A 13,744-nucleotide genomic window follows, 5' to 3' on the forward strand; every position below is an offset into this window, starting at 1 on the left:
GCTGTATTTAGCTGGAAGGATACCTGTATCTTACCCCGAGTTAAAGAATCCACTCCTTTATTTAGCCAACCTGATGGTATGACCCCCTTACACGCCTGCTCTCCACTCGGGGTCATGCTTTGTGCAATGTGGAATGATTTCCCTTAATGGCAAAACAATCAATCAATCAGTGTGGAACCTACCAGTTTTTATACCAAAAATTCATTCTGAGGAATGAATCACAGTCACCTTGTAGAAAGCTAGCAGGTGCATCTGGGACAGCTATTAAACATTTGGTAAACTGTTCAGTGATCACTAGAGAATTAGAAAACCCTCTTCTCCAGCCAGAGATATAGATAAGGGCCAAACGTATTGAAATGAAACATTAAAACAGACCTGAAACCCATCTGTCTCTGCTAAACCATTTTTGATGTTAAAGAAAAATCAAGTATGATTTCTCTTCATCCCCCGACCCTCCTTGCTTGCAATTTACCTGGTTCTCTTCACTCCCCGGCTTTGGCTGAAAGCCAACGGGCACAAGCAGTCCCTGTTCAAACAGGTCTGAAGATCTCTCATGATATTCACTCTTTGCTCACGTTCATGTTGAATTTGAATGGAATTCTGATGGATATAAAACAGACAAATCCGATCTCAACAAGAGCTCTAAAGTCCCTCTCTCAAATTGCTAAGGAAAATTAGTCTAGGATAACAGAAAATCCAAGGTAACATTCATTGCCAAGGAAGCCAAAAAGTTTGATGGAAGAGTCTGTCCAACATGAGAGCTGGGCCACTTGAGATGAATGTACAGTAACATGAAAATACCAAAGTGATATTGGTACATGCGCAACAAAAAGTAATGCTACTGCATTTCAATTGGCTTAGGTCATAATTTAACTTCTGACTCATTCACTTTAATTGGCATATAACTTCTGTATAGCAGTACTGCAGGGCTTCCATAGAGCAGTGAGATTTATTGTGCTCTAGACTTTAGCTAAGGATATGCCAGGCTTTCCTGTGTAACCCATGTATGTGTATATATATGGGCCATAAAAATTTGCTCTGAGCTGTAACTCCCTGTGCAATTGATGTACTACTCATTACCTCTGTTCATAATTCTGCTATTACATCACTTTATATTAACATCAGGATGGTTCATATCCTTGATCAAAAGGACAAATAAGAATATCCAGTAATTTCTAGGAATGTATTGTGGACAACTTTTGGTTTCAGAAAGTGGAGGAAGTAATGAGGGGGACAGCCATTTTAGATGTAATTCTGACGATCAGGGAGAAACTGGTTGAGAACCTGAAGGTGGCAGGCAATTTGGGTGACAAGGTACTTAACAAAATTAATATTAACAACAAGGAAGAAGGAATGCAAACCAAAATAGGGAAAGAAGAGGTTAAAGAGCATTTTGATAAGTTAGATGTATTCAAATAAGCGGGCCCTGATGAAAGTCATCCTAGGGTACTTAAGGAACTAGCTCAAGCAACCTTGGAACCATTAGTGATTATCTTTGAGAACTCCTGGAGGATGGGTGAGGTCTCAGAGGACTGGGGAAGAGCAAACATAGCACCTATCCTCAAAAAGGGGAACAAAAAGGACCTGGGAAATTATAGGACAGCCTATAATTACATATTACTGCAACAAACTATTGAACAATCATTTTGTAAGCACCTAGAGGATAACAAGATTATAAGCAACTGCCAACATGGATTTTTGTCAAGAACAAATGCCAAACCAACCTAATTTTCTTCTTTGACAGGCTTACTGGCCTAGTGGATGTGAGGAAGCTTGATTTTGGTAAGGCTTTTGACATAGTCCCACATGACATTCTCACGGACAAACTAGGGAAATGTGGTCTAGATAAAATTTCAAGGTGGGTGCAAAGCTGTTTGTAAGTCCATTCAAAGAGTAATCATCAATGGTTTGCTATCAAACTAGGAGGGGTACTGCAGAGATCTGTACTGGGTCCAGTACTAGTCAATATTTTTCATTAATGACTTGGATAATGGGGTGGAGACTATTCCTATAAAATCAAATGTACAACTACAAAATGAATAACTGGTTGAGTGACTACTGTTGAAAAGGATATGAAGGTTATAGTGGATTACAAATTGAATGAGCCAACAATCTGATGCAGTTGCAATAAAGGCTAATATTCTGGGGTGTATGAATGGGAGAGTTGTATGCAAGATGGGAGGTAACTGTGCCACGCTACTCTGCGCTGGCGAGGCCTCAACTGGAGTCCTGTGTTCTGGGTGCCACACTTTGGGAAAGATGTGGACAAATTGGAGAGTCCAGATAAGAGCAAAAAAGAAAAGTGATAAAAGGTTTAGAAAACCTGACCTATGAAGAAAGTTGTATAAAACTGGGCATGTTTAGTCTTGAGAAGACCGAGGGGGGCATTTGCCAACAGTCTTCAAGTATGTTAAGGGCGATTATAAAGAAGACGGTGATCAATTGTTCTTCATGTCCATTGAAGATAAAACAAGTTATCAGTGTAATCTGCCACAAGGGAGATTGAGGTGAGAAATTAGGAAAAACTTTCTAACTCTCAGGGTAGTTAAGCTCTGGAACAGGCATCCAAGGTAGGTCGTGAAATTCCCCACCACTGGAAGTTTTAAGAATCGGTTACAAAAACACCTTCCAGGGATGGTCTAGGTTTACAGGGTCCTGCCTCAGCACAGGGGGCAGGACTAGATGACCTCTCAAGGTCCCGATTTACATTTCCATGATTCTCTGACTGGCACACTCACCTGTCAAGGCTATGTGTTTTCACCTCTTTTACCTGGTTTATTGAGGAAATTAGAGTTGTAATTTCAATATAGCTTCTAATGAGAGCTTCTTAACCCTTGTGGGGTGAGTGACCACAACACTGATGACACGAATGAATTCCATGGAGATTATCCAAAGACACTCAGCATGAAGAGCACTGCACATTTTAGTCCAGCAACTCCTGTTCCAGGGGCATTTCCCATTCAATCCAATGAACACATTAGCCTAACTTTAACCCTGAAGAGAACTCCTGGGACACCTTGGAATGATTATTTAGTCTACACACAATTTCTGAAGAGAAAAAAATGACACCCTATTTCCTTCATCTGAAGGCTGACCGACTTTATTCATGTCACAGTGCACCCTAAATAACTTAGATGTGCACAAAAATATTACATAGATTTGAATGGAATGAATTGAGAGTCCCATACAATACTGAGTAGCATGTATACTTGAGTATTATAAATAAGCTTTGGTTTACATATTTTAGGACATACTGTAGATCAACACTGCATTACAAAAAGAGTCATGGCCCTGTGTATTCTTTGCTATGCCCGTTGCTTTCTGTGCCACTCCACCTATGGCAGACTGGACTTATTTTATTGAATGGGGTTGGAATGAATAATACACGGGGTACAGTAATCTGGTAGTATTTACTTGGACATAAATCCAATTTTATGCTGCTCCTACATATTCAGTGTGCCTTTTAGAAACATAACACAGCTGTATTGCAGAACTTGGCCTTTGTGAAGCTAGAAGTTTTGGGGAGTAGGCATGGGCCTCTGGCATCCAGAAAGGCACAGCAGTTTGCCTGGAATTATGGAACAAACATTAGACTGGATGTTTCTGCTAAAACTGCTCAGTAGTTTAACAAAAAAGTATGGGCTGGAGGAATGGATAGAAAGGTTGACAGAAAGCTGGCTAGATCATTGGGCTCAACAGGTAGTGATCAATGGCTCCATGTCTAGTTGGCAGCTGGTACCCAGCAGAGTGCCCCAAGGGTTGGTCCTGGGGCCAGTTTTGTTCAATAATTTCATTAATAATCGGGAAGATGGCGTGGACTGCACCCTCAGCAAGTTTGCAGATGACACTAAACTGGGAGGAGCAGTAGATATGCAGGATGTAGGGATAGGATACAGAGGAACCTAGACAAATTAGAGGATTGGGCCAAAAGAAATCCGATGAGGTTCAACAAGGACAAGTGCAAAGTCCTGCACTTAGGATGGAAGAATCCCATGCACCGCTACAGACTAGGGACCGAACGGCTCGGCAGCAGTTCTGCAGAAAAGGACCTAGGGCTTACAGTGGACGAGAAGCTGGATACGAGTCAACAGTGTGCCCTTGTTGCCAAGAAGGCTAACTGCATTTTGGGCTGTATAAGTAGGGGCATTGCCAGCAGATCGAGGGACATGATCATTTTCCTCTATTCGACAATGGTGAGGCCTCATCTGGAGTACTGTGTCCAGTTTTGGGCCCCACACTACAAGAAGGATGTGAAAAAATTGGAGGGAGTCCAGCAGAGCACAACAAAAATGGCTAGGGGACTGGAACACAGGACATATCAGGAGAGGCTGAGGGAACTGGGATTGTTTAGTCTGCAGAAGAGAAGAATGAGGGGGGATTTGATAGCTGCTTTCAACTACCTGAAAGGGGGTTCCAAAGAGGATGGATCTAGACTGTTCTCAGGGGTAGCCGATGACAGAACAAGAAGTAATGGTCTCAAGTTGCAGTGGGGGAAGTTTAGGTTGGATATTAGGAAAAACTTTCACTAGGAGGGTGGTGAAGCACTGGAACGGGTACCTAGGGGGTGGTGGAATCTCCTTCCTTAGAGGTTTTTAAGGTCAGGCTTGACAAAGCCCTGGCTGGGATGATTTAGTTGGGGATTGGTCCTGCTTTGAGCAGGGGGTTGGACTAGATGACCTCCTGAGGTCCCTTCCAACCCTGATATTTTACGATTCTAATTCAAAAACTGATTTAAATTGGCATCATTACGGTTCAGATTTAACATTCAATAGTGACGAATGGTGGCACAGCTCAGACTTCAGAACGATTGTTTCAGTTTACATGTGAATGCAAAAAGACAAACACTCCATCTCAACACTTGAGTCGCATCTGAAAGGCTCACTTTAAAAAACAAAACAAAAAGGAAAAAAACTTATCTTCTGGAGTACAATTCTGCCGCACAGAGTGAATTCTGCCTCTATTTGCACAGGTACAGGATCAATGAATACACAGGGCCCTGTGAACACTTCACACAACACGAGTGAAAGGTTGGTTTTATTTGTCCAAGTAAATATTTCTAAAGTGGATGTGTTTATTTCTAGGTGGCTCTGCCATAAATATTTAGGTCCAAGATGAAGGGTCATTGTTGAGTGAGCGGTTGCATCTGCGCCTGCCTTTTGGCTTTCGTTTGAAGATATCTCCCTTTTCCATCTTCAAAACGACTCTTCTCCTCTTCAGTTTCTACCTGTTGATCAGAAAATCAAAAACCTAAATATTATTTCTGTTCTCTTTTGGATGCTTGCGAGTCTGACAGCGAGCTCTTAGCCTACTTCACAACAATTCAGTCAACATTCTAGTCCTCCTTCCAGCCTGAAAGATCCCAAGGACTTTGCGACTATGAGACATATTCTGACCTCAGCAACACCAGGGCAAATCTAGGGTAACTCCACTGAAGTCAAATGGAGTTACTCCCATTTACTGCAGCACAACAGAAGTAGAAACTATTGACAGGAACCCGATCATCCACCCCAGGGAGAACAAGCATAAGAAATGGCTTGGAGAATTTATGCAGGAATTCAAGATAAAAAAGCTCTTCCATGAATCTTGGGGGTGAGAAATGAGCACACTGCAAGCCAGAGTGGCCACACGTAGCAGCAGACAGTCTCTGCCTGGTAGACATGCTTATTTCTCTACAGTTCAGAGATGGAGGGTATTCAGCAAACTGATCCACAGCCAACACGTGCTAAAGGAGAGCACCTTCAAGAGACGCTTCCAACTGAATGGCCGACAAACCGCAGGAGTCATGGAAGATGCCCGTGTGTCATTAAGAACAGCCCTCAGCCTCCTGTGCAGGCCGCAGACACATCTTTTGTAGGAGGGGAATGTTCTGTTTTGAACTAAGATCTTTTCTTAGTTCAAAAGCTGTGGCCCTTCATTGCTTTTTAAAAGTCTATCACCAAATAAAAGCCCTGGGATCCCTGCAGCCGCAAGGAGGCCAGCAGCCTGAAATTCCTTAAGTTAAAATGCAGCAAGAGTACAAGTTTGTCAAATGTTACAGGGAATTCACTTATTTATGTACAGAGATGTTTGTTAAGTGGGTTAGCCAGGAAGGTAAATCAATTTCTCAGACACGTATGGCAGCTTTTAATTTCTTAGCCAAGCACATGCTGCCAAGTCCCTGATGGGATAACATCTTCATGGCCATTCATTTTATAAATTACTGAATTTGTTACACTTTAGGTACAATTTTACATGGTTTTATAACCACTCTGCAGAACACTTGGCTGTAGGTAACCCTGCTAATAGGATTTGGATGAACAAATTCATTTCATAATGAAGAAATGCATCAAAGTTATAAATTATTTTGGGTTACAATCAGAGGCTAGCAGCAAGAGAATATTAAAATCATATTCTCTCTCATTTAGATAGCATCAGGGTGAATGTTGCACTTTCCATTCAGAGCCAGGCACAACCCCAGACTTTGGGAACTCGCAGTTCAAGGACTCAAGCCTGCAAACCCTTATGCACATGTGTAATTTAGTAGTATCATCAACCCATAATGCTCCCCAGAGCACCCACCTTTGGCTCCATCAAGTCCTTTAGGACCGGATGGTAAGGTCCAAGGCATTGGCATTTCTGCTATTGGCTCTAAAAGAAACAAGTCAAACCTCTTGGAGCCCAAACAGGTTTGTATAGAGCGAAAATATCCTGCAGGAGCTAGGAGACCAAACCAGAGCAGGGACTGTCTACTCCCAGATGTTTCAGAGTAAGAGGCTATTGGCAAAAATGACTAGAATGAGCTTTTGAATGTACGGTTATAGCAAATCCTTCCTCTCACAGACATCTCAAACTGTTCTCTACATGCCCCCAGGTCCAAGCTGTCCAAGCCTGGCAGCCTCCCAGCCAGCAAAACAGCAGCTCTGGCACATTTCAAATGCTGGGGTGAGTTCTCTTCTGAAACGCACGACAGAACCACACAGCTAGAGTTGGTTTTTCCAAGTCACTTTATTACGTTTTTTCCCCCCTTTCTTCAGTGTTGTCTATGGGATAGGCATTTTCTTCAGGCTGCTATGCCTGGCCTGGCCCAGTAAATGGGAGTTGAGAGTGGGGAAGAAGGTGGTCACTTATTTATAAGCTACTGAGTAAAAAGCTCCTAAAACCTTTGGCTTAAATTTTCAGCAGAAGGCTGATCTATAATGTGCCTCTACAAACCCTTGTCACTTGGATAAACTCATGAGCTTCCCCTCAAGGCTACGTCTACACTGCACACCACTGTCAGTGGTGTAGCTCCATGCTGCAGTGAAAAGCAGGCTAGCCACACGTGTCAGTGAAAGGCTCTGGCAGGGGGGAGGCTGAGTTTTTCCCCACTGTGGGAGTCTTTCCCCACTGCCTTCCCCCGTCAGAGCTGTTCCCCGATGCCATGTTCTTTTCCTGTGGTGGACAAAGGCTCCAGCACTGGGGAGACAGCAGGACACTACACAGGAGAAAACAGCAGTGCAAAAGGGATGCGCAGCTTGGGCAACTGGGGAACCATGTAACCAAAAGAAGCGTGCAGTGCTGGTGTAGTCCAGCAACCAGTGAAATCTCCGACTGGAGACTCACACGGCTTTCCCAAGCAATGTCCATACCAAGATTATCCAACCACCACTTGCTATCCATGCCATGGCTGAAAAATCTGTCAGTGCAAGAGGCATGCAGGCCAACCCTTCATGGCTTAATTGCAACCAGCAAAGGGGATGTTCATGGATCACATTTATTTATTATGCATCATCTTGGTCCTGTTTTTCAGCCACAAGAGCAGCAGTGTGAATGGATTGTTGCTTTCGAGGATGCTCCTTGCTGAACCATCAGCCTACATTCTTTCAGAGTAGCACCCTACATTCTTTGTAAACAATGGGAAGCTTTTCCTAGCCATACAGGTAGTAACAGCACACTAATTGACAAGACAAAGGCCCTGGGGAAGAGGAGTAGAGAGAAGCTTATTTTCTGCGTGGGCTCCGCTCTCCATTATTGGCTTTCCTGGCTGTAAATGACAAACAAGTAAACAAACGCAACTAATTTAGCTGAAGTGCTCTGGGAGGTGAACACTGCTGCACTTGCAGAGAGAACCACTCCAACAGTGATAGCGGCTTGAGAACAATTAGAGTCACCCACATCTATTCAGAGAAGGAAACCCGATACATCCCTGAGCACTCGTGGTGCTGGCAGTGCAGGAAAGGCTGCAGGGTGCTAGCTGCAGCTCTGTCCACCCAGATCTCAGGCCTGGTGCCTTCACCTCTCCCGGGTGAAGGACGTGATTCTCCCAAAGTGCCCTGTGCATACACCATGGATATCCAGCAGATTCAACTGGACTCTGTATCTACAGTTCTTCCCATCTGGAGCTTGTGACCAGCAGTAAATGCAGGGGCTCAGAACAGCCTTCTTAAAACAAAAGTACTGTTAGTGAACCATTGGAGCAAAGCACTAGATGAAAAGAAAAGGATTTTAACAAAAGGTTTTTTTTTTTTTATTATATATATGCTACAGCTTTATTTCAGTGTCCACTTCACTTTTCTGGTTTGGGCATACAGGCACATGGATCTTACCTAGAGGCTTGCCATTCCTTAGCAAAAAGAAAAGGAGTACTTGTGGCACCTTAGAGACTAACAAATTTATTAGAGCATAAGCTTTCGTGAGCTACAGCTCACTTCATCGGATGCATTGAGCTGTAGCTCACGAAAGCTTATGCTCTAATAAATTTGTTAGTCTCTAAGGTGCCACAAGTACTCCTTTTCTTTTTGTGAATACAGACTAACACGGCTGCTACTCTGAAACCTGTCATTTCTTAGCAGAAACTCTAGGCAGGTCTCACTTCCCAGACACCCCACACTCTGGAATCTGGGTTCACCTTGGCTCTCCTTTGTCCTTAAATCCAGACAGCAGCCCTCTGGCTTAGGGCTTGTCTACACAACAGTTATGTCAGTCTAACTAATGTGGCTCAGGGATGTGAATAAGCCTCTCTCAGGGAGGTGGTTTGCTTGTGCTGCCGACAGCTTTATTCTGTGCTCTTCCAACAGCAGAAAGCAGCTTCACCAGACATGCCACAGCAGTGTAGTTTCACTGGTGCTGCTGCACGACTGTGGCGCTTCTAGTGTAGACTAGCCCTTAGTTTCCAGGGTGGAACCTGTTGCCCCAAACCCATTTGCTCACAGGGGGTAGAGTCAAAGCAAAAGGCTCCTGCATTGACTCAAACCACCCCTAATATTTGCTGAGAGGTCTTATTTCAAGTCATTGTGTTGCCTTCCTGTTCGGTTCCCAACCCCCCTGGGGGTTTAGTCCAGGATAGCCATACAGTAAATATCCCATTAACCAAGTCAAGAAACAGTATTATTATCTTATTACACAGCAGCTCCACCTCTCCCATAGTGGGATCCAAATTAAGTCCTGATTTCAGTCCTTTGCCACCAGCCTCATCTGTCTAGCAATTGACTGTACATATCCCTGTGTCAACACTGCTAATATAGCCATTGTGCCTCTGATGGCCACTTACAATTACTTCCCAGGTTGGGACAAGGTGAGGGAGGTTGATAGGGCCTGACAATGCAGTAGGGGAAGCACTCAAAGGAGTGCCTTCTGTCTCTGCTGCCATTGCCACTCTATCAGGGGACGGGCAGGGGAAACAGAAGGGCCATCTCCCAGCTGGAAGAGGCTGCAGAATCCCCCTGGAGAGACCTTGTGTTGCTCTTAATTCACTGTGCGATGATTGATGGGAGCTAGCAGAACACACAAAGGCAACAGCAGCTACTAAAACACAAACTCAAGTAGCTGTTACCCCAGAACAGTGGGGCTGCCCCAGGGCCAGGGAGCACACAGCCTGCATGGACGTACGAGCATCAGCACGCTGCTCACCAGGAGGCTTTTGCAGAGCCGGCACAGAGTTTGCGTTAATGCTGAACAAGCAGCGACCTCTCCCCCGAGCTGAAGTTGAGGGGACTAGCCTCCGAGCAACTCTGGAAACATTTCTTCCTACCACTTGAATTATGGAAGGAACTGCCAAGGGCAAAAATATAACCATGAGTTCAAGGGGGAACTGGTGGGTGGAGGTGACTGACTTCACTGAACAGGAAAAGAAACTCCATCATTAAGGGGAAAATAGTGCACTAGTTTCACAGAGATTAAGGACAGAAGGGACCATGAGATCATCTAGACTGACCTCCTGCCTTTCAAAGGCCAGAACATGTCACCCTGATGTGGAGCCTAGTGACAAAACTAACGCAGTTTAATCAGCAGGAGAGTAACTGTTGCGTGCCCCAGGCCGAGAACAGGAGAGACTGAGGCCTCTGGAACAGCAAAGGCTCAAATAGGTGAGATATGCCTCGAGGATCCCAGCCTGTAACCCGGGCCTTCCACTGCAGAGGAAGGTGAAAACCCTCAAGGGTCCCTGCCAATCTGACCTGGGGGAAATTCCTTCCTGACCCCAAATCTGGTGATCAGCTGGACACTGAACATGTAAGCAAGACACACCAGCCAGGCAGCTAGAAACAGGATTCTCTGGCCCAGCCCAGACGACTGGCCCAGCCCAACTGGCATCCTGTCTCTAGCTGTGGACAATCTCTGATGTTTCAGAGAAAGGTGGAAAAAACAGCCACCCAGATTGCAAATGGGTGTTTGGGGGGTGGGGTGGGGTGGGGAGGGGAATTCCTTCCTGACCCCTGCAGGTGACATGCTGAAGTTCTGAAGCTTGAGACTCCAAGGCCAGATGGGACCACCACAGACATTCAGCCCGTACCCACATCCACTGTCCCCAGCCTGAAAACCTCTCCCAGACACAAAACTTTCAGAAAGGTATTTAATCTTGTCATAAAAAGAAAAGGAGTACTTGTGGCACCTTAGAGACTAACAAATTTATTAGAGCATAAGCTTTCGTGAGCTACAGCTCACTTCATCGGATGCATCCGATGAAGTGAGCTGTAGCTCACGAAAGCTTATGCTCTAATAAATTTGTTAGTCTCTAAGGTGCCACAAGTACTCCTTTTCTTTTTGCGAATACAGACTAACACGGCTGCTACTCTGAAACCTGTAATCTTGTCATAAAGACTCCAAGAGCTGGAGAGCCCATTGCCTCCCCAGTAAACTGTTCCAATGTTTAATCACCCGCACTGCTAGGAAGCTGCATCTTGTATCAAAGTTGAATTGAATCTTGTTGTGCCTCTGTCAGCAAGGTTGAAAAGCTTCTCACTATTAGATCTCTTTCCCATGCGTCAGCAGCACCTATGCACCACGATCAAGTACCTCTAAACCTTCTCTTCAGTACACTGAATATATTTAACTCCTTAAGCCTTCCAACCCCCGGATCACTTTTGTGGTCCTCCATTGAACTCTCTCCAACATCTCCATATCCTTCTTGAAGTGTGGTCACCAGAACTGGACACAGTATCCAAGCAGCAGTCTTACCAGTGCTGTGTGTGGAGGCAAGACCACTTCCCTATCTCTATTTGATGTTCCCCTTTTTATACACCCAAGGGCCCCATTAGCCCTTTTCACCACAACACTGTACTGAAAGCTCGGGTTGAGAGGATTATCTGCAATGACACCCAAGTGCTTTTCTGAATCACTGCTTTCCGAGACAGCCTTCTATCCTGTATCTCTAATCAGCATTCTTTGTTCCCCGATGCACGTACCTTGCATTTGCCTATATTAAAGTTAAAAAAAAAAAGGCTAATGTAGTGCCCATCTTTAAAAAAGGGAAGGAGGAGGATCTTGGGAACTACAGGCCAGTCAGCCTCACCTCAGTCCCTGGAAAAATCATGGAGCAGGTCCTCAAGGAATCAATTCTGAAGCACTTAGAGGAGAGGAAAGTGATCAGGAACAGTCAGCATGGATACAGCAAGGGCAAGTCATGCCTGATAATCTAATTGCCTTCTATGACGAGATAACTGGCTCTGTGGATGAGGGGAAAACAGTGGACGTGTTGTTCCTTGACTTTAGAAAAGCTTTTGACAGTCTCCCACAGTATTCTTGCCAGCAAGTTAAGTAGTATGGGCTGGATGAATGGACTATAAGGTGGACAGAGAGTTGGCTAGATTGTCAGGCTCAATGGGTAGTGATCAATGGCTCCATGTCTAGTTGGCAGCCGGTATCAAGCAGAGTGCCCCAAGTGTCGGTCCTGGGGCCAGTTTTGTTCAATATCTTCATTAATGATTTGGAGGATGGAGTTGATTGCACCCTCAGCAAGTTTGCAGAGGACACTAAACTGGGAGGAGAGGTAGATACACTGGAGGGTAGGGATAGGATACAGAGGGACCTAGACAAGTTAGAGGATTGGGCCAAAAGAAATCTGATGAGGTTCAACAAGGACAAGTGCAGAGTCCTGCACTTAGGACGGAAGAATCCCATGCACCGCTACAGACTAAGGACCGAATGGCTAGGCAGCAGTTCGGCAGAAAAGGACCTAGGGGTTACAGTGGATGAGAAGCTGATACGAGTCAACAGTGTGCCCTTGTTGCCAAGAAGGCCACTGGCATTTTGGGCTGTATAAGTAGGGGCATTGCCAGCAGATCGAGGGACGTGGGGATTGGTTCTGCTTTGAGCAGGGGGTTGGACTAGATGACCTCCTGAGGTCCCTTCCAACCCTGATATTCGATGATTCTATGATCATTCCCGTCAATTCGACATTGGTGAGGCCTCATCTGGAGTACTGTGTCCAATTTTGGGTCCCACACTACAAGAAGGATGTGGAAAAATTGGAAAACATCCAGCGGAAGGCTATAAAAATTATTAGGGGACTGGAACACATGACATATCAGGAGAGGCTGAGGGAACTGGGCTTGTTTAGTCTGCGGAAGAGAAGAATGAGGGGGGATTTAATAGCTGCTTTCAACTACCTGAAGGGGGCTCCAAAGGGGCTGGAGCTCGGCTGTTCTCTGTGGTGGCAGATGACAGGACCAGGAGCAATGGTCTTAAGTTGCAGTGGGGGAGGTTTAGGTTGGATATTAGGAAAAACTTTTTCACTGGGAGGGTGGTGAAGTACTGGAATGCGTTACCTAGGGAGGTGGTGGAATCTCCTTCCTTAGAGGTTTTTAAGGTCAGGCTTGACAAAGCCCAGGCTGGGATGATTTAGTTGGGGATTGGTCCTGCTTTGAGCAGGGGGTTGGACTAGATGACCTCCTGAGATCCCTTCCAACCCTGATATTCTATGAAAGCACATTTTATTGGATTGTTCCATTTAACCAGGTGATTCAAATCACAAACAGCAAGTTGTCCTCCTCCTAGAAACAGCCCTGCTTATTGATACTTCCCTATTATCAGCTACATTTTGGAATTATCTGTGAGACAATTTTAAATCCAGTTAATGTGTTAATTCCATTGATTAAAAAAATTTGAATTCTAAGTATTATGTGGTACTAGGTCAAATGCCTTGGAGAAACCCAAGTATGATATATCAGCAGTTACTTCATCAGCCAGATCATGTTTTATTTAATATAATAAGGTGGGAAGAGAAAAGCACTCACTCAGATGCACAAAGGAACAATGAAGACTCAGGAGAATATTGTGTGTGGTCCCACCTGTATGACTCTGGGATTTTAACATCAAACACTATTACCTCTCACAGGCGACTGAGAATTACAGAACCTTGAAGGCTTATAAATTAAAGTTCTAACTAGTAATACTAATGGTGGGCATCTGTTACCAACCCCCAAATTCCCTTAACTAGCACATGGCAAAAATTAAAGGCAGTGCAGTACATGGTGCAATTGCCTGGGAGAATCAATTAAAAATGTATAAT

General features: G+C 44.7%; 1 protein-coding gene across 4 annotated transcripts in view; it reads right to left on the reverse strand.

Moving 5' to 3' along the window:
• Positions 1-3,073: 3,073 nt before the first annotated feature.
• The window catches only part of ACOT7 (acyl-CoA thioesterase 7), a 108,580-nt gene continuing 97,909 nt past the window's right edge, over positions 3,074-13,744 (reverse strand). For 2 of the 4 annotated variants that reach the window (XM_043499948.1, XM_038376733.2), the window contains exon 9: positions 3,074-5,224. In XM_043499948.1, coding sequence (XP_043355883.1) covers positions 5,120-5,224 — 105 coding nt within the window. In that variant the 3' untranslated portion in view covers positions 3,074-5,119. The remainder of the gene's footprint in view (positions 5,225-13,744) is intronic. The other 2 variants (XM_038376734.2, XM_038376732.2) reach the window with 1 other exon arrangement.

Source organism: Dermochelys coriacea, chromosome 18 (assembly GCF_009764565.3).
Source record: "Dermochelys coriacea isolate rDerCor1 chromosome 18, rDerCor1.pri.v4, whole genome shotgun sequence".
Classification (NCBI taxonomy): Eukaryota; Metazoa; Chordata; order Testudines; family Dermochelyidae; genus Dermochelys; species Dermochelys coriacea.